A 22,340-nucleotide genomic window follows, 5' to 3' on the forward strand; every position below is an offset into this window, starting at 1 on the left:
TTTGAACAAATCACCGGCTCTGAGTACGGTAAGGCAAGGATCTATTTTGATAATTTATTACCGATTGTCAATCGGTGCAATAATAAAATATTGTAGATCTCTCTTAGCTTACAACGATATCAGATTTGTGTGACGCAATCGTGTGTACCAAGCTCTAATGTCCTTATAGACTACCCAAGCTTCATAAAGCTATAGAGTTAATCTAGTCTTGTTTCGTACATTTTGTTTTTCATGCGATACTGTAAAATATCTTCAGTGTTGTATTGATAATGATCCTTACCAGGTTAGAAGTCTTTCTAAGCTAATCTGCTTGTATAGGTTTAGATATTCAGAGAACAAGAAAGGTACTCTGGACAGTCTATAATTTTTTAATTGATCACTGTCCTGCATTCTGAGCTTACGAATCCTTAGCCTTGTTTACGGAATGTATTATAGTTCAAAACTGACAAGGCTAGAAAAATTCATAAATGTAGTGAAAAAATCGTCAAAAAGGTTAATTTTTAATAACAAAGCTTCACTATATTAAAGGTGAAAACAGGAGCAGGGTGTAGCATCCCTCTGCATACATCTGAAATACACTTCATGAAAAACATACATTTTATAAACACGTACGAAAGAACGGTCAATCACACCAGAACCTCATGCAATAACTGTTTAAACTCAACTAAACTTTACCCCAACAAGAACCGCATATTCAGCAAATTTGACCAAAAACCCGTTACAATAAGAATATTAAAACCGACAAACGCACTCGGCTAGCGAGTTGCGCAATGCAATATGAATCACCGAGATACGAGCCCTACAATCGATCGCCCCGTAACAAAGAAATCAAAAAATGATACTTTCATATCAGCAGGTTAACGAATAGACAAACGGAAACGAATCAAACCAAAACTACCCATAGAAAAATTCCATACGTAACATGATTCTTTTGTGTGCGTCGAAGCCCCATGATCTTGCCGTCAACCAAGAAATTACTCAATAACGTAAAAAAGTTTTAAACTAATTTAAGGCGAATGAACTAACTATAAACTATAAAATTTTTGGTATAAATAAAGCTGTCTTCCCCAGCGAACGGGAGAGTTGGTTCTGGGCTAGACTTGGTGCAAATCAATTCTTGACGTCCAGTTTCTTTCAAGAGCTTTGAGAGTCCCCCTACCCAAGGTAAGGCCTCAAATCTCCAACGAGCCTGTAAGGGATATTCCCTAAGAACATCCAGAGTCGCCTGGCTGACTCAATACGCCAATGATCATCGAGAGTTCCCTTACCAAAGTAAGTTCTCGATGTCTCCAACAATTCAGAAAGTCTTCCTTACTTCCTTACTTCCCATCTAGAATCTTCTCGATTGCCTGGATAGTAAAAAAATAAAATAATTGTTTCACTCTGGCGCTTGTTTGTTGATCTCGTCACAACCCTAAGAAACCCCGTAATTACGGCGCGACAGAAACCGCATATGCGCCGCAAGTATGCAAAGTTCGACACCGATTTCCGCATGTAATATGGTAACTGTCTTTTCCATATAACATATAGCAAAGGGTTACCACCAACTGAAAATTGTACCGCATTTTCAAATTTCATGAATTCTTTTATTTTCTAGGGCATTACAAAAAGATTCTCAGAAATTATTTAGTGTAGTGCAGAGTGTATTTTTTTCAGAAACTCAACTACACTAGTCCTAATTACCATGCTTGAGTGACAAAAGCTCTCTAAATCGCAATTGAACAGTGAGTGAGCAATTGAATGTTATTGATTGTCCAGAGTATCACCTTTCTTGTTCTCTGATTATCTAGAACTATACAAGCAGATCAGTTTAGAAAGACTTCTAATCTGGTTAGGAGCATTATCAATAGAACACTGAAAATATGTTACAGCATCGCACGAAAAACAAAATGTACGATCCAGACTAGATTCTAGACGATTGCAGACAAGGCAGAGTGATGGAAACTCATGAAAGCATAATGATCCTCGTAAGCAACACTGCAACGAATTTGGATGACGGAATTACTATTAACGGATCGACTGAGCTCAATCGGGACAAGGTGCTCTTACACAGTTTGGAAAAAAGAATGTCTCCAAATTATCCAAACGAATTGTATTTGTTGTGTAATCTACTTTTAATGAAATAAGGCCAGGCCGTCTTTCATGAATATAAAAAATACATAAATTCTTTGGAATATCCTATTTTTCACATACACAAATCTTCTCCGCCGCTAATGTTTACCATTACCTTAATGTTTTACCATTAGTCAACTTGAGGAAACCCTGGGCTGTAGAAAATTATTCCAGTATTAATTTATAAATTCACGTTTTTTTTCATTTCATACCAAATTCATTACATCGAGCATCAGAATGCTGCTCTGCTCTTCTTATTCGAAAAGATATCTTTCTTTTACTTTTTGCCTGAAGACTGATTCTGAAGACTGACCAAGTTCAGTTTAGAACTACCAATATTTATTAAATCTTATTGCACTGAGACCGCGAATCCTACTGCGGAAGAACAGAGAGGGAATGCGTGGCCGGGGTTCCGTTGTCCAGAGAGACCGGTGTCCAGTGGTATCTTCTAACCCCTTCGCGACGCGTTGTCATCAAAACGGGCCTCCAACTATCGATTAACTCGGACATTTATTGTTTGTGCATGAAATTGTAACATATTTGGCTCAACATTCTATAATCCATTAAAACCAGTGGGAAGTATAAGCAGAAACGGCTGAATGGATCCAAAGGTGCTAATGTATAATGTATAAAAAAAAATCTTTGTGTTGTTTATAGTTCTGATGTAACACTGATAAAGAAGTGCTCAACTTTCATAATGTTCATAATTGCTTTGTTTGCATTTTTTGTACAACTTTGAACCAAAATTATCATTTTGACGGATAACGTGGTTTCGACCTAACGAAAACAACAGCTTGACGAATGTTTGACTTCTCTAACTTGACATAATGGTGGTGACCAATCCTCTCGATATGGGATATGAAGAGAACCAAAACCAAGAAAGTCAATTCGTATAATATCTTCTTTTTTATTTAATCATTAAATTCATTGCTACGAATTTGAAAATAAGAAGCTGAGCAATACGGCCAGGCCGTCATATATGAATAAAAAAAATAGGGTATCGTTATGTACGTTTTTGTAAGTATTTGTTGAAATCAAGTTGATATTGTTGGTTACACATCTACAAAACCCAAACCATATTTCTAAGCTGAGAGTTTTCTTGAACAGAGTTTAACGGTTTTCATGCGATAATCATCTACTCACCTGTTGATCAGATGATGGAACGGAGTGCATTATTGGAAGATTGAGCTCTGCTGTTAGTCAGTCGATGTCATTTAGCCTCGAGAGTGGGATCAGTTCGACGAAGGCAAGGTACCAACTTATCGGAAGCTCTGATCGCAATGAAGCCGGTCTGCGAAGTACAGTATTATTTGACGGTGAAAATTTTCGAAGGTGTGTAATTCTGAGAATTTTTGACTACTATGGCTCCAAAAAATTCAGCGATGCACTAGCAAATTGTCAGATGATAGGCACAATATATTATACACTAATCGGACGGTCCTCTCACAGCCGAACTGGGTATTAAATCTCATCTGGACCGTTTCCCCATAGTGAGGACTGTCATTTCGTCTTTATAGAGGAAAGGTCATCTTAGGTCGTTGATCTAAGATAATCACTGTACACATAAATGTTTGGTAGAGTTACATGAGCTCGAGCATTTAACTATGTTAAATTTAGTTTGGATTTATCAGAAAAGAATACAAGCAATTCACATTTTTTTAGAAATATACTTAACCTGGCTTGTGTTGTTGTGACTTCAAATGCTCTCCACAAACATTTTAACGTTAATGCAACAGCGCTACATTCACTGACGCATCGTACAATTGTAATTCACAAAAAAAAACACACGAAGCAAGTAACGAAAAACTTTTACACACCATAAGGAGCAACAGCACTCGAAAGTTAGTGCGGGCATCCAATTATAGCGATGGCAGTACCACTCAGAGTTTGAATCCCCCGAACGTTTGCCTTTTTAGTTTGCGGTCGACTGCCGCTCCCGTTGCAAGTGCTGTGTGCGTCAGGGATGGTCCGCAAGATGCTTTCATCGCTGGCAAACGGCACAACAAAATCACGGATGCATCCTGGGCATTGGAAAGTACAGTCCAAGCTCAATATAGTACTGGGACCGATTGGTTCTGGATGCTGGACGGCGAGTGTCTCGATGGCGTTCCCTGAAGTCTCCAGCAGCGGGGGATCCGGTTTTTTTTCGTGGAAGTGTACGGTGCAAGTCAGACAAATTTCGTGCCCTGTTCACAGATCGGTGCGTTGAACAAACCACAGTCTCTTGAGGAGTCTCAAAGAACGTTCTCAAGTATCTCATTATAATTTTCATACAATATTCCCGCTGGGCAGGTAGCTTCCAGCTAGTGACCGTGCCGGCCAAGTTGAAGATGATACTGACCGCATCCATATCGATGAAATGGTATGCAGATATTTTGGTTCGCAAGGAGTTTGTAAGGTTTTGCACTAAGCGAACAATATTCGCTTCGCTTTTCGTCAGTCAATTGACTAGTGTGATAGAAGACATCTTACGGGTGTGTTTATTGGTTTCTATATTTCTGTTGTCGTTTTCACTTGTTTTTTTTTATTTTTTCGAAAAATTTGGATTCTTTTCCGGGTTTGGTTATTGTGGCATTACTTATGTTAGTGAACCGAGTCTATTAAATATCTTTTCGTTTTATTTTATTATTCATAATTAACATGTGGTGTTCTATGATATCATACGCACCCGTATAATCCATTGATGTTCTAATCGTGTGAAGGCTAATCTGGCGAGCAAATATCGAGAATGCAGGGCCGCATGTCGTAAATGTTTTAACGCTAGTTATGAGGGGTAATTCCCTAAGGGTTCTTCCTCATACTTTTGCGACTGACCAACACCGAGTTTTGTTTAGGACTAATTTATTTATAACAAACTATTCGACATCAATCAGAGAGAGAAGAGAGAGAATGCACGTACACACGCCGGGGTTGCGTTGTCTCGTTGTCACGGTGTCTCGTTGCTCCAGACGGGCCGGAATCCGATGGTGTCCGCTTCCTGGTCGCGACGCATTGTCAGCATAACGCTGTTCCCACGATCGGTTAACTCGCTTTCTTCGGTTGTTAGCGCAGTTGTCTAACATTGCCCAGCTCCGTTCAGAGGACGATTTAGATACCTAGTGCCTGGTGACGTACTAGCTAATATTTGCTATAAAACAGGTCGTTTAAGCCGGTCTAACATCGTAACGGGCACTACAAATTATGGAATGACCACAAGACCATTTTTAATATGGCTACTAGCGTACTCAAACATTCTTGTATTGTTAAGGAGCACCTTGAGATTAAGACTTTTCCATTTTTTTTACAAGACAGCAACATTTTCAAACCTTACTCTGATCGTTTTTCCGTTTCCTGTGCTTGAGAAGATTACGACCAGATAGCAAGGTATTTGATTACTTAAATAGTGAAACATTTTATACAATTATCATTCTACCGAGCCCTTAATGGTTCGTTGATGTACGTCCGTTTGAATGATTTAGTTGCCAAGGCACTACATCCAGTTTTAAGGGTAGTTTATTAAAATTTGCTTAGGAATAGCTTTTACAAACCGAACATGCTCTCTCCATCATGGGGATCAGTAGTAGTTTACAACAACAAACCCCCGAACGTGCACGCATCGTCTAATGATATCCGTGGAACCATTCCCACAACATGTGCTCATTATTTGACGCGCTGCTACTGGGTAAATTGCATTAACAGTTCATACTAATTATTTTAACGAGATCCACAATCCCAACCGGAATACCCGCGAACAGCTTCCAGTGAGCGCTGGGGGTCGGCCCCCAGTACGGTACGGTACGGTTGCTCCGAAACACGCACAAATTGCTCCGAAAATGCGGAAATATATTGCTTGCACCAAAATGGCGCACGGTTTGCATGCCACACCACGGTTGATCTACGCAGTGATACGCGGCGGAAAATCGGTGTTTTCGTCGTCCCGTGCGTACACGGACAAAGCGGTAATTGCATCGTGCTTATCGAATCGTGAAATAATGAACGTTTATTTTACATCGATTAAACTCCATTTCCATTATCAAAAGATAACAAAACAAAGGCCCTGCGTCATAGCCATCGACGTCGTTCGGGCCTGTCGTTTTTGGCGGTCGTTGGATGATTCGTTGGCAAAGGATGGCGCAACAAGGAAAACGGCCCGACCAAGGATTCGTAGTTGGTGTTTTGCATGATGCAGTTGGTCGAGGTGGTATTCAACGATCGGGACAGTAGTTGGTTCGTAAGAGTGGCTGTATCTAGCTTAGATGGGTTAAACGGGAAAATCGGCTGAGAATTATTGAGTAGCATGATCAACAAGATGTAAAATATCTGTTACAAATCGAAAATCGAAAATCTAATTTGAGGGTTCATAAACTATACGAAACATTTAGAGCTCAAGCCTTAATACTACTTTTTGCCCAAATATCTGTAGGCTTGTATACATCGGTTTTATGCTTATGTTCGGTATTTTATAAAATTCGGTTAAAATTCAGGGAGTAAAACTGTCTACCACATAACATGTAAAAAATGTAATTCGATATTTGTTGCAAATGCAGCCGGCAACGAACCCGCGAGAAATTAATTAAACCCGACGCCTTTTCTATATCCTTGAATTAGTGTATTTCTCATAAAAAACCAAACGTCTTCTTTCTCTCGCTTTTCGGGAGTTACTGCCGTGTGTAACGCGTTCATTCGCCCTTCCCCGCTCTCTTTCTGACTCTCACAGGCTCTCCATTGGCTGCGTACGTGGCCCATCCTTACACGGCTGCGTACAGCCACGGTCAGCTGTCAGTCGGTCGATCGTTGGCGTTGGAATTTGTCAACAATATTTTTATAGTAAGTGAATCCTGCCATGCAAATAATGTAGTTTTTTTATGTGTATTTTTCGGTCTATTTTTTAATATAAGGCTTAACAAAGAACTTTTCAATTTATCTGTTCATACCTTGTGCAGTAGGCAAAGAAATGTAGTGAAAAATTGGCCTTTTTGCGATATAAATTACTTTCAGTGCAAACAAAAAGGTAATAATATTAAAAAATGGACTTGATGAAGAATGATAAAGAAGGTATATTAAATATATTTTATTCAAATTTTGCTTATGGTTAGATCCATTACTTTGACAATACGGCATCGGTCCGTCATCATTAAAGAATAAAATAGTTCAATTACTTACTTATTCGGGGCGGTCCGGTGGCCAAGGACCAAAATCCCATCCGGACCGTTCCCGCGTACTAATCAACTACGTGGTATCATTATGTCAGAAGTAGCTGGTCGTTAGGCCAATAATAAAGAAGAAGACTTACTTATTCGGCGCTACCACCGCTTTGCAGTCTTGTTCTGCTACAATAATCCTCAATACCGTTCACTGTCCAGCGACGTCGTCTACCAATCGATTATCCCAATCGTTGCACTGGGATATCGATGGCGGACGCATCAACGCCATCACTCCAGCTCAGTTTGGAGCTACCTAGCCTCCTCTGTCCGTGTGGACGACCTAAAGGGGCTTTACGGGCTGGATCATCCAGCGTCATGCTCATGACGTGAGCAGTCCACCGGAGTCTGGCGAGTCTAATTCGCTGCATGATGATGAGATCATCATGCAGCTCGTAGAGCTTGTCATTGTTGCGGCTCCTCCATTGCCCTTCCACACATACGGTGCCAAAAATCTTTCTGAGCATCTTCCTCTCGAACGCGGCAAAGAGTGCTTCGTCAGCTTCGAACAGAGCCCATGTCTCAGATGTGAGCTTGTGTTTTGAGCGGGAAGATTCCCACTCCCAGTAGTAAAGTAGTCAGCCTTACGTACGGGGAGGTAGTCTGGATGAAATTTGAACCTCGGCCGTGCCGTGTGAAGACCGACGACGCTTTCGCTTCGACAACCGGACCGAACTCAAGTTTTTTTTATTAAGAGGTAACTTCCAACAATAAGGCCATAAGGATATTGCTCTATAACAAAATGAAAAAAGTTTAAAAGGTAGTGAAGTAGCTAAGAATCAAAACTATCAATAGGGTTATTGAGTTTGTATGTTGTACTGATTTTTTAAGAGTTAAGGAAATGTATGAAAAGGCAACATTTTTGTATCATTGATTCTGGTAAAGAGATAAAACTCTTGATGACGTAGCGGTGGAAGCGACTTCGACCATAAACATGCCATAGTCAGCAGCTAATGCTCTTTGAACCGGTCCTCCCTGTAAGCATGACTGACTGTCTACTTCCCTGCCTACGTGCTGCAGCCTCATTAAAGTCTTGGCCGCCCACCAATACTCATTACCTCGTAGTTGAATAGTCATAAGAGAACCGCGAAAAATGGTCAAGATAGACAAGATTCATATCCGATTCTTTATTGTGAGGTCCTCACTGAAAATGCTATCGCCTCGGCCAGCAGATAGCCCACACTGAATATATACCTAGAAGATGTCAAATTAAGATCTTCTTAGGTTGGTGTGAAGCAGATAAGTTTAACATGTGTTAGGTTTGTAATCCTTACAGTATGCTATTATGCTTAGAACTGGTAATTACACCTAATTTTAACTATAACACCAAACTCATAACACATCACAATGCTTTAAATCCGCATACAATACCGATTAAGACCTTTTTCCGGGAAATTAAAATGCGCGGGCACAGAGTCAGCTGAACTTTTCAACCCTTCACCATCTACGGCATTTGCCATTCCAAACGAATCCAAACAAATGGCCGCATGTAAGATGAGTAATTATGCTGCTTAAATGATTTCATTGGTTTCATAGCAGCATTGTTGTCATTATCGGCTGTTATCTTTCCGCTAAAGTCCCCGTTGCAACTCGGCTGCAGTTTTGTGTTTTTTTGGGTTAAAATTTCAAGCGACTCGTCATTTTTGCAATTTAAATTCAACGCCAACTTTACTGTCGACTGGAAAAGCAATCGAGAGAATAACAGCCAGTGACGGCTGGCGGTGCAACTTTAAGCACATCCCGGGAAGGGCGAATGTTGCGATAGCTTATTTAAGATTAATTTAATTTGTTTCGATGGAAATGAACAGAAAAATGAGCTATGATTCTGCAATGTATCAGATAGGGCTAACGCTATTTAATTTTTTATTGCACTTATTCTAAGAAATATGCTAAATTTTGTTAAATGTGTAAATTCTGCAAAAGGTCGTTAGCCGTTTTAGTGAATTCCATAACACTTTTTAAAACAATATTTATGGCGTGTTTTTCAGCTAAAGAGCAGAGTAAAGCAACGTCACATGAATAATCGAGTAACGTGCGTGCAGGGTTTTTGAAAGTTTCTCGTAACGCACTCCCATACGCTCGGCCAGCCTGTCAAATCCCACAATCTCTTCCGACCACAAAACCTGCCCGTGACAGATAGTGTTGCTGCCCATTGTTGCTGGTGCTCTGGACGCCGCAAAAAGGGGCTTCGGACTATTGTTTCGACTCGCAATGATTTCGTTCCGTTTGCTTCATTGACGGTTGGTTTGTTGTTTGGTTGGCGGGGCTTTTCGGGGCATGGCTCAAAAGAGGTGAGGCAAAGAGGATAATTTGGTGTGTTTGCAATGCAGCGATGCACAAAAACCAACACGCCCTTTCCGAGACTACACACGCCCCTTCGCATCCATCGCGTCCCTTGCAACGAAATGAGTTCTGTGGAGCGAAGTAGCACCGTTGACCAGGCGCCATCGTGTTGAGACCGGTGGTAATGGTGATAGTGCTGCGGTCATGATGATGGTAAAAGGCTGAAATCCTTGATCCTGTTCATCCCCGTCTTCACACGCACCACACACGGGCACAGGGCTAAACAACAAATGCGTTTACATCACAACAAAATGTGCAATGAGGCGTAAAGCGGGAATCAAACGGTTCAACTGCAGAATCGGGTGCCTCCGTAAGCCATCCGAAACCAATACCACAAAAGGGCTTCATCAAACGGCAGTAAAGCGGGATGGGAAGCGGAAGGCTTATCTAATAGCCACCGAAAAGATTCGTTTCTTTGACTCTGTTTTGGGAGTCGTTGTTTGGTCATAGCTGGATAATTGCTACAATCTTCTGACCAAGAGTCTGTCATCAAATCCGACAATGGCAAAGTAAAAGTGATTTAATCCACACACATGACTACTCCTGATTGCACCGCAACTGACCTTGACATCCAGAGCCATCAATTCCGTCATCGCACTCAATGTTTGCCTTTGATCACTTATAGATATGCTACAGTTGGCCGAACAACTAATCTCTCTGCTATCCGTTTTGCTACACACCGAAGCTCGTTCTTTGCATCATTCGTACTGCAACTGAGCGCTGGCTATCGAGCGTTCGTTATTTTGCATTCATCACGCATCCCATAATGTGTGGGCAAATTATTAGTAACTCGTACGGCCGTTGCATTTGATGAGTTTTTGGATGCGAACAATCGATGGTGGCTCGATGCAACGCAACGGCACCATTGTAACGAGGCTCATTCGGTTCGGTCTCTAATGTAAACTAGACAGTGGACCCATCGTTGGCAAAAGGAGCGTAGCGTCGGAACGGGATATAATCTCCTGCAAGACTTGGCTCGATGATGATGGATGTGTGAGTGGTTGGCTGGGCTGAGGTTGGTGAAGAAAGTTGCCACTGAATCAGCTTTCTTGTGCGCTCGTCGAGTTGCCGAAAGGGTTGCAAGATGTTCGAATCTTGCTGGAAAGGATGTATCCGGCCGGTACTGCATCCATTCATCGCTTCGATCTGGCGTGATGTATCTCTATTGTGATGCAGAAACAGAAACATGCATGCAGGCACGGGTCCCGGGTCATGGAACATGGCTAGCGAGAAAAACAAGACCTATCGATATCGAACCGAATGAATATTCATTAAGCAAAGGCTTGCAAACCCAGCAAGGTTGCATATTTCAATTAAGTTCAAATCAAATTAAGTTCTCAACACCCGCCGCCTCGAGCTGCAAGTTTCTCTTCATCGAGCACACAACGGAGAAACACTTGCTTGCTGTGGGGTTTCACAACAGCAAACACGATGCGAGGCGATGCGAGTCGACCATTCTAAGCCATTGTTGTTGTGATGGCTTTGGTGCTACACCTTGAAGGTATTATGATTGTTATTAGATTTAAAATGAATTATAAATGCTGGCACCTCCTGTTTACCGGCCATTGCTCGGCTCTTATCACGAGCATCTCCGTGTCACACACTCTGGAGTCCACGAAAGTATCGATGCGTTTAAGGGCATGAAGTCATCATCGGTGTTAAAACTATCAGTTGAGTTGGCAAAATGAGTTCAATTTGTTGCCCTGATATCTTTACTTGACGACCGGACAGTCGGTCAGAAGGAACTGGCCTATTTCCTCTAAACAAACCAACTCAGCAAAATGATATAGTTACGTGTTAAGCAAGTAAGATTTCGGTGGTCTTTAATTTATTTTCTTCAAACTCCTGATACGTCCGGAAGTACATAGGTGCATGCCATGTGAGCTGAATTAAAATAAAAAAAGGCGTCATGAGCAAATCGGCTGATTGGCTTTTCCTAGCTTCCGGATGGCGCGTTAGGTGATCGAATGCAGGTAACCGATGACACGAGCTTCCGGCAGCACACCGTCAATTAACTTAGTTTACCGTCTGTCTGGTTGTCTGACTGTCTGTCTGTCTGTCTGTCTGTCTGGCTGTCTCTCTGTTTGGTTCACGATCCGTCTACACAGCCGATTGTCACTCTGTTTGTCTAGCTGCAGATGCACGGTGCACGGGCACGATCTTAGACATGGTGAAAGTGAACCTACTGTTCATGCCCACCGAAACTCGCGCCACAACCTTACCTGGCCATTAATTTCGTACCGTTGTCCCGTTTCCAATTGTTTCCGCGATACTAGGTTAGAGCAGAGCTGAGCGTACTATTTGCACTGGGAGTTTAGGTTCAAATCGTTTCTTTTATGACAACGAAAGCTGGGCGAGATAGTACGTGAGCAGCATTAGAATAAGTGCGCTAGTTGTATTTTTTGTGGGTATGCTAGAGATATTCGAAGTCAAAAAAGAATTTTGCGGAAAATAATTGAGTGCTTTGAAGGTTTCCATTTTTTATGGACGAGTCACACGATTTCGGGACATTATATTGTATAAGGAATTTACAGTCTCTTTTCTCTTTACATATGTTATATTGTTAGATGTAGCAAAATCTGACATTGAGCTACTGACGCTACTGATAGTTGAAAAGGGGTTTGATGGCCTTATGACTTAATTTCTCATTAAATATCTTGATTGCAAATAGTTTCATGTTCGTCTTGATCATTAGAATGATGACCACATAACCACTTAATGATTTTAAATCTTTAGATTGAGGCTATGATGCCAATTCCCCGGGGTCAGACTGGTGTTCAAATCCCATCTGAGCCGTTCCCCTATAGTGAAGACTGTCTATAGAACTATGCAGTATCAATAAGCCTAGTAAGCCAGAAATGGCCAATAAAGAAGAGATGCCAATTTCCATCGAATTAACTTGATTTTATTTTTTGTAAAATACAGTTTAAGATGTTCAAAAAAGAATTCCTACCTTAGGATGAATCGAGAAATTGATTGTAAATACTTTTTTGCTATTCTCATGAATATGTGACTAAAACATATTAAAAATAGTTTTGGGGTTTTCCCTTTTTTGTCAACTTTCGTACTGTTTAACTTTGTTATCGAAGAAGAAAGAGTGAAAAGCTAGATACAAAAATGTTGTATAAAAAAACGTAAATAAAGTAAAAAAGGTTAAATTTTTTTCAACAAAGCTTTGAAAGGTTAAAAATGAAAAAAAGTGCTAACAGAATAAAAAAAAAGTTATGTATTTAAAATTTAGTTCGGCCTTGGTTCGGTGGGCTCTCTGTGGACTGGGCATGCATACGCATGATGTCTCGACTTATGTCGAATCATTTCGTTTTGAGTGCTCATCTACAGCGTATAACTCTGGCTCAGACGGATTTCACGATGTGGATCACCTTCTGTGGTCCTGCGTGGAGTTTGAAACCGCAAGACCCTCCTTGTTAAGCGCAGTCGCGAGGATCGGCATTAGACCGGGTATAGAAATAAGGGAAGTGTTTGCGACTAGGGACCTCGCCTACATAAGGCTTATCTTCCGATTAGCCAGAGACAACTTATCCTTTGATTCCGCATTCCTATTATCCTTCCAATCCATATCCGCCATTCCTTTTGTTATATGTTGTGTTGTCTTCGTTTTAAGTGTTTTATATAGTGCAAAGGGTGATGTGTTGACGGGACAATATTATTCGAGGGTGATTTCCATACTGCCGTAAAAAGGAGGCAGGGTTTTTTTTGTAGGTGTGTGCTGCAGGTCAGTCCAGCTTTGATACAGCAGGTCCTTCTGTGTTGGCGTTGGGTTTGAGAGTGGTTGGTGGATCTATATCGGACCGTAATATTTAATAAATAATCAAATAAAAAAATGAATAAAATTTATTTCATAATCTTATTTTATTGTATTGTTTAAAAAACAGGTCATATTTTAATGGGAATGACAAAGAGTTACTAAGAATTCTTTCTGAATGATTTTTAAATTTTCGAGCGAAACAACAATTGATATAAAGAGTATAGATATTTAGAATGCTTTCGTCAAATTGTGGTTTGATTATAGATAGCATAAGTATCGAATGCTTCTTCTTATTTGGCACTACAACCTCGAAAGGCGTCGGCATGTCATTTTCTGGCATTCTACAACTTGATTTCACCCGTAGCTGGACAGTCAGTCTTGTGTACGGGAGTGCGATCTAGATGGGATTTGAACTCTAGTCCTGTCGTATGAAGACCGATGCCGCTGTCCCCTTTCGAGTCGCCTTTCAGTGCAAATCGAAAATTGATTTAAAAAACAGACCAGAAAATCGAAAAACAGGCTTAATCAGTTGTCCGTTCCTGCCGATAATGCTTTATTCTTCTTTACTCTTTATTTATTTAAAGCTGCATAATTCTGTATAATTTAGATAAAATATCATATATATATAAATTATAAATACCTCAAGTTACAACAAATGCTCAGTAAAAAACTGTTTAAAAGAATCTCCCAAACACCAAAAAATGATAGGACTATTGGGCATCAACAAAACATTTTGCTAAGACCCTCTCGCTAGCATTTACATCGGTCCTCTTTAGTGAGCAATTTTATTAAAGAACAAATAGCCTCAACCAAAACGGACGGGCCACGAACGGGTTGCAGCAATAATCCACAATCCTACCATGAAACCGAACACTCGGCAGCATCTTCTTCGGCTCACCTTTTTTTTCCCCAACATTTAGCCGTAACAAAAGCCACACTGTTGAGCTGCAAATATTCGTATCCGTTTCATCGTTTCCCATTCATTATGCAACGTTCGGCCCCGCGCACACGGCCATCCCGGGCACATTGGCGTGCGGGAAGCGGAAGTGTATGAATTTTAGAGTACAATCATTAGCACCGGCCGATACCGATCCGTTTGCTGTTCCGTTGCGTTACGTGGCCGTGGAAAATGACAACGGAAGGCTCTCGGGTTTCTCGCGAGAGTACAGCAACACACCCAGGCACTGGGTGCTTTTTTTCCTCCCCCGAATGGCCAATGGAAACGCACACCGAATGTCGAATTTTTGCTTCGCTTGTGTGCGTGGGGTTTGCAATATTTTTGTTCTGCACAAACACTTTTGGGAGAATGATCTATTGCTGTGGGTGGGTGGGAAAGGCTCGTGTTTTATCATTTACGAGTCCAGGACCAGCGGGACTGGGAGGCAAAGTTACGCATGCAGACAGATACAGAAAAAAGCCCAAATATAGCGGATAGTATGATGGTGATGATCCGTTTTATTTTTTGTTTTTGGGGCGAGAAAGTGTGGCTGAGATTTGCAAACGGATTTCGTGCTTCCGGAGTTGTCCGGGGTTGTAATCGATAATCTGTGACATTGATTCAAATTGAAGTATCAAATTTTAGCTCCAAATCGGTACCAGCAGCTCGGATCGTCCGGGTTTTTTTTTTTTGGCGGGTGAAAATTGTATGGAAAATGTGGTTGCGCTGGTCAATGAGTAATTGAATACATTTTTAGCTGTGCTAACAATCGAGATGCTAGCAATTTTGTATTTTTGTACACTGTAAAATGTATCAACTTTATCGTAAAAAATGAACGTTTGAAAATGATACATGTTATACTTGTTGAATAATTTAACAAGAATCTTACAGAACTTGAGCCCTATGCGGGTTGTAACGTAGTCATTTTGTAATCATCAGTTTGAAGCACTAACGACACAAAACTTTCCACAAGTAACGAGAATTTCCATTGCTTTCGCTCCTAACATTCCGTTCCCTTCCGCAACCATTTCCATCGCTCAACAGCCATTGATGGTTTAGCGCTTGTTAATTCACCTCAGTTTTTTCTCTCTCTCTCTCTCTCTCTCTGCTTGCTTTCTTTCCCTCCCCCCCCCCCCCCCTGCGGACACATTGCCGTATTGCCACAATTCAGGCACGGCATCATTACATTATGATGAAAATTAATTAGGAAAACCCATTCGCCATTCGTCACCAACAACGCCGCTCTCGGCACACACTCAGGTTGAAGAGTGGCAGCGAGTTTTTTGAAAAGCCACCACGGCACGGTAGTAACGCGCGCCCGCAAAAAGCAAAGTACTGCGCCGCCCTTGGTTCCCTCACGTCGCACTTCATTTAGCGTGTAGTTTTTCCGCCATCCAATGCTGTAGTTTCCTTTGCGCCAATCGTTGGTGTGCACTCCCCCCCCACTGGTGGGGGTCCAGGACAGGTCTCGGCGTCGGCGAAGTCGGTTCAGGTCACGTTTAAATTCACCCACTGCATTGACATTGGCGAATGTGTTTTTCTTATGCTACATTGCATTGAATTGCTGCGTTCGGTGCAGGGGAATAGGTTGGCAGGGTGAGAATATCCTCCGAGAAGCCGAATGACAACGAATGGAAACGCTTTTCTCCAATTCGACCCACTCCTTGAACCGGTGGCTGTGACTGGGGAAACGACGCTGGCAAGCCCAGCTCCCGCGCATCTCTTCACCTGAAATAGTGTAATGAAGTGGTGCCTCAGCAGTGTCTTTATGGCGGTGAATGAGATTATGTCGGCTTTCAGCGTCACGTTGTGCGGGTGAATGAGTGTTTGCAAAAATTTTTAACGAGGATGTTTTTGCTTGTTTTCTCTGCACACACACACACGCACAGTGTCAGTCAATGTCAGTTCATCATTCTCGGCCAGAACGTTCAATGCTTGCGGTGGCAAAGACGATTATGGCTAGGCAATGAATTGCTGAACTTTTGTAAGCTGTAGGAAGTAGGTCCTGGATGTGCTACATTCGCACAACAAGCTGGGCTCTGAGCTCAGAATAAAACGCGCGGCTACAACATAATCAAATTACCTAGAAACAAGTTTTCGGAAACATATATATATTCATAAATAATTAATGATTCGAAACTAGGTTAAAAAGGCTGCACTTACCAGTAACACTTCACATCCTCATCAAGTCAAGTCACACTAACCGTTTTTTGCCGCTTTTGTAAAGCAAAATATATTTATATATATTTCAGTTCTGTTTATGTTTCACTGTCCACTGCTTGTTTTTGTTGTGCACTTGCTCGCTTGCTCGCCTGCCTACGCCTTGCCTCTCCAACGGTTTCCTTTTGGGTGAGTGTTTGAATTTATACATTCTGATAACATTTGCCATTTTCTTGTATCGCACTTTACGCATATTTCTTCTAGCTATGAAACAATTATTTGTTGCTTTCTTTTGGTTTGGTTTGCAATATATTACTGTTTTAGAGTTTTACTTTTGGTTTAGCTTGCAACGGTGTTTGTTTGTGATGTTTTCTCCTTCTTCTTCTTCTTCCAAATGTGTGCGTATCGCTTAACTTATCGCATGCACACCGCGTGCGTCTACTGAGTATTACGAGTAATTTGTATTCATGTTTGCTTGGCTTGTGCCTTTTTGTTTTAGTATATGCGTTCACACTCCACCGGATGCGGATACGGGTACGGTACCGGTGCAATTGCAAAATGCTCTAAGTTAGAACCTAAGATTACAGCTTACAGTATATCGTTTCGGTAACCATACACCAATGGAAACGCTTGCCTTGGGTTTCTGTGTTTTACCTTCGTTGATTAGCTAGCTCGCTGTGGCAAATGGTGGTTTTGTGGGGAGTAGGAAGAGGGGGGCGAGTTGCAAAAGTTTGATTTATTGTTTGATTTTGCATTCCGATTCTTCTACACTGTTTGTTGCCCTCCGAGAACATTCCCGGGAAACAAACGGCTATGTGCCTGTGTGTGTGTGAGTGTTTTCTTAGCTCATCGTATCATTTAAAAAGTATGCTCTCCTTAACACACACTCAAAAAACACGGGTTTCGTATTCGTACTACAGGTTTTGGGGTATGTTCAAATACTATACAACGATACGAGTTTGATTCTCAGTAACACCGACCCCAGCCCCCGGTTTGTTAGACGCCGCATCCGATAGAGCTTTTTGCTGAAGTACTGTAACGAGTAGCTTATGATTAGTTTGATTGATTTGCTACGACTACACCCCGAAACCACGAATCCGTAATTGATGTGTTTGAAGATTTGCCTCGCAAAAACTAGCTGTTCCTCCATTACCTGCATTTTATCAGTGGTTCTTGTTAGTTGTTAGCTTTTTTAAGTTCTTCTAAAACATTCATATCAACGCAAAACCCGGTCGAAGTGTGCTACAAACCGAAGCAAACCGGGCAACTCAATTCTGGCCTCAAACCCTCGGATGGGGATCACCATTTTCAGCCAATCAGCAACGGTCGTAAACAGAAGACGCGCGAAGCAGCCGCATAAATTCGAACGTTGTTGCAATGGTAATGGGCCAATATCCAGAAAAAGGGTGAAATGTCCCCCAAAATCAGCACGAGTGGAACGGTGAGAGATTGCAAGAGATAAAAACACAATTTACCTTTCACGACTGGTAAATGTTGCTTCTTTGCCCAGCGGCTCTCGAGGAGTTCTCTCGAGAGTCAATAAAACAGCAGTAACTCATTGCCAAAAAGCCCCCGGAAGGAAATAATGCTATATTGGCGAGCAAATTGGTAATGGGACTCGCCTGCGGGAACAACATATTTTCCAAATAAACGCTGCTGACACGGTTTACGTTTTGCGTGGCGAATAATGCTTATTTCAAATTTACACTACATACAGATTGTTCGGTGCCGCACACGGTGTTGCCTCATCGACCAGTGCCGTGTTGCAATGTTTTTTTTTTTCGTTTCTTCTAACCCCTTTCTAGATTAAGGCATATTTAATGTACATACTATCCAACGATTTGTGCCTGCATTTGGGTGCGGTAAGTAGATGCTTGCTTGCGTAAGACGGAACCTTCCCCCGTTGCGTCCGGTTTAACAATATCCAAAAACCCAACTTTTGACCACTGTTCACTACTTCATACAAGGTTCAATGTCACACTGAAAGAAATAACACAACCGATTCGACTGCAAAACTTAACGACACCTGTACGCGAAACGTTAGGGCAGCCCCCTCCAAAACAAACTACATAAATCTTATACAAAATGCTTCTCGGTTAGCTACTACTTTACCTCTAGATTGCCGCTTATTGCACGTAACCATGAGACCATGATAAAAATTGCCCTAGCTTTCCGCTCTACCCGTCTGTGGGACGTAACGTAAACAACACCTCAACAAGGCGCTCTCACTGCACGCCGTAAGACCGACCAACCGAACCGAATGATGAAAGTCACCGTCACTGGTGGAGCAGCAGTAGCAGGTGCAGGATAAACGCGAAAAGTGTTGTCCACCGGACGAATGATGAAGTAGCTCCTTGAGAATCAAAAGAATGAACAAAGGACAAAAGGGAAAAAAAGGTTGGATATTCAAATGGATAAGAAATTATAGTTTAAATGGATGTGGACAAGCTAGCAAACACCACTCACCATTTGATTCTGCGGATTCATCAACCGATCGGTCACGGTTGGGACTGGTGTCGCTGGATTTGTGCTCAGAACGATCGATCTGATTGTATTCTGATTGGTAGCGAATACCTGTGAGTTCAGAATATAGTTAAAATATTAAGAACATTTATTTAAACGCTATTATTTCACAGTCTCCATCGCCTCGGTAAAAGTACCTTTATCAAAATGGTTTATCGTCATCGTCGACAAACCGTACGGCGATTCATACACTCGCGTTGATGGTACAGTTGTTGTGATGCTTTCTGTGGTCGACGGTGGTATCGTTGTTGGAGGACTCGATGCTTTGAAATGATAAAATGAGAAAGTAGGAGAGTATAGACTTAGTGCTAAAGTGAATACTAATTTAAGTGCCTTAAGTATCTCTTAATAGTAGTGTACGTTATTGATTTACATTTGGAGTACATAAGTCAGTGTATTTTAAAAACTATAGATTGACACGTTCGAACAGTGAATTTGATCCTTAAACGAAGATGTTGTAATAAGCCAGGAGGATGTACCTGACATATTAAAATGACTAAGAATTTAAAAAGACAACTCTTGCTTCTTGAGACTGTCACAGTCAGCAGAGATGATGAGGAAAATTGAAGACCAAATAAAAATTGTAGCATACAAATCGTCTTTCATGTCTGAATTTCCATGAGACAATCGCTCAGAAAATGCGACGGATGAGAAATGTGGGCAATTTCCCAGTTTCCCCTAAACTGGCTCCCAAATGGCTTTAAACTCTTCTCAGCAGCCTCCAAAAGGAATATGTCTCGATCGGAAGTCTCAAACTGAGACCTTTTGTCAATAGTTCTTAATCAATACGGATGTCTTTCTTATTGCCGAAAAAAAATCCTCAATTTTTAAATAATGCTTCTTCAATAAAGGATTCCAGCAACATTGCATCCCTTAAGCAATCTATTTTAGGTAATCCATATATTTTTTCGCCTGTGTCTGAAGTTGTTCTGTTTCGCTTAAATACAAATCTTAGCTTGATGTGTATCGTAAACTAATGCAGCACACAGTTGTAAAGATTGGACAACTCCTAACAATTTCTGGGTCGAAACCTGAACCACACTCTAGCCTCGTAAAATTCGAACTCGTCTGGAGGGACAAGTACTGGAGACAACATTTTATCACCCCTCATTTAGATGCTGTTAATGATCTACCACAAAACGATAAGCTTGGTTGGAGCAGACTTGTTAAGGGTTCCCGATGCGATTGGTCTGGCACACATTGGCATGGGACGAGGACGTGCAAAGATTCTGCTCTACTCTGAGATAGATTGATAACTGGTATACGACTAGATGATTGGCATCATAAAGCTGGATCTTCCACATGATACAAACGTATAGACGAGCGCTTTAGATGATGCACAAAAAGATTTTCTGAGGGTTCACGTCATCACGTGAGTTATAAAACTATCTCAAAATTTGATAACTTTTAGAAACATCGTTTATAACTATTTTCCCACTGACCTACTTATAGATCATAAGTTTTGCTATGATATCTAAAAGAAGTACAGCATACATTTCGTTACTCAATTTTAAAAAAAGGTGTTGGGTTTTGTTAACAAAAAACTGCTGCAGTCACGCAAACTCGAGCGGCGGTAAAAAAGCAGTTTCTACTCAAAAATCGCAGCTACCATTCTACCATCCACCGTTCGTCACGGATAGCAAACAGATCGTCATCAACGGGCACGTATCGTAAGCACGGGGTAGTTCTGGCAACTCTGTCAACTGGGGCGAAGAGTGACACAAGACGTGCAAATGAAATCTAGACCAGATAGAATGCTACTCTTATTCAAACATTCTACCATCGTCTCAGCCGGCACAGTTTGCAAGATTGCGACCAAGCACAAGAACTCGGTGACAGGGAATCGTCCTCGTCGTCCTTCTCAGTCCTCTCACGGCAGCAATCGTTTGGCTTGTTGGCATTGAGCTCTTCATTGTACTGTTGTTATATATTGCTGTGACAGCGGATGTTCGAAGCCAAGCCAAATGGCAGGAGCAGCTCGGAGAGGATGGTTGAAGTATGTGGCAAATTACACACTCGAAAAATATACACACCGACTCACAGATGACGTGTGAGCTTGTTGTTCTGGACAATAACACTCTCGGGTGAACCAGCTGGAAAGTTAAGCGTTAGCTGTTAGCTGCCCCCACCCCGGCGGGTGATGTTTGCACAATGCACTTTGGTTACAGTTCCGCTCGAGGAGTATGCAACAAGTTGCAGGCAGCAGGACTTTGTTCGAGAGTTTAATCCTTGGTGCCATGTGCTGTTTTTGTGGTTTATTTTTATGTTTACTCGCTTTCCAATGTACGTAACAATAAACAAGGCAGAGGTTTTGATATTTTTACAATTCACATAACAATATAATATTTTGCAATAGAAACATATGTTTAGTTGTTTGATAAATGTGTACTTACAATACAATCGGATGCTTCCATCCGCTTCTCCACGAGGGTTCTTAGCGATGCATTTGTAGATCCCGTAGTCACTGTGCTGGACTTCTCCTATGTGCAGTCGCATCACTGACTTGTAGGAAGGATTTCCAGGGATCGTTTCCGTTCTGGAAAGACAGCGATGCATAAATAAAATTTAATTTTTCTTCAAAATTAAGGACTCACAATTCTGTATAACATCGTCAATTGTAACGAAAATGCGAGTTAATACATGCCGACTCGTAAATGCTATAGACCTAACTAAAGGAGCTCCTATCTAGTTCTTTGGATGTCTGTCTGGCCAAAGCTGGGGCAGTAATGGGGTTGTCGGATTATTAAGCAAATTCTCAAAACATATCTAGACGAAGCGCAACTCGCAGAAATACTACGATTTTGTGAAAAAATGCTTTGAGTTTTGCATGGAAAAATTTCAAAACCCAACAGCATTTTTTCGCAGAATCAAGTTTGCGCTGCGAGTTGCGCTTCGTGTAGACCAGCTTTTAGAGTCCCTAGATGTAGAAGCGGCGCTGGTGTTCACTGGGCAAAACCGTGGTTCATATCCCACTCTCACCGCCTATCCAACTACAGATAAAATAAAGTTTAAGAGGGCCAGCAAAGGAAGGTCTCGACCTTTTGAAGAAGTGTAGTACCAAAGAAAAAGAAAGAGAAAAAGAAGAAGAGTCCTGAACAGAGCAGAACAGTTCACAGCACTTAGTAGACTGGGCACATCAATCTCGCCACTGCTTAACCCACAGACTTTTGGCGTGCATTCGTTTAGATACGCTGAAAGCCCTAACAATATGCCAGGTCTCTTTGAACAGCCTCAATACGCTGACTCCAAAACATTTCTAAGAATCACCAAATAATACTACCGTATTCAGATCCTACCCGAACCAGCGACCAATAAAGAG

At 41.5% G+C, this 22,340-nt stretch overlaps 1 protein-coding gene across 2 annotated transcripts in view; it reads right to left on the bottom strand.

The window, feature by feature from the left end:
* Window positions 1-16,541: 16,541 nt before the first annotated feature.
* The window catches only part of LOC118512640 (lachesin-like), a 49,308-nt gene continuing 43,509 nt past the window's right edge, over window positions 16,542-22,340 (bottom strand). For both annotated transcript variants that reach the window (XM_036057343.1, XM_036057342.1), the window contains exons 7-10: window positions 21,415-21,557; window positions 19,159-19,284; window positions 18,965-19,072; window positions 16,542-18,851 (exon numbers count right to left, since the gene is read on the bottom strand). In XM_036057343.1, coding sequence (XP_035913236.1) covers window positions 18,775-18,851; window positions 18,965-19,072; window positions 19,159-19,284; window positions 21,415-21,557 — 454 coding nt within the window. In that variant the 3' untranslated portion in view covers window positions 16,542-18,774. The remainder of the gene's footprint in view (window positions 18,852-18,964; window positions 19,073-19,158; window positions 19,285-21,414; window positions 21,558-22,340) is intronic.

The sequence above is a fragment of the Anopheles stephensi genome, chromosome 3, assembly GCF_013141755.1.
Source record: "Anopheles stephensi strain Indian chromosome 3, UCI_ANSTEP_V1.0, whole genome shotgun sequence".
Classification (NCBI taxonomy): Eukaryota; Metazoa; Arthropoda; class Insecta; order Diptera; family Culicidae; genus Anopheles; species Anopheles stephensi.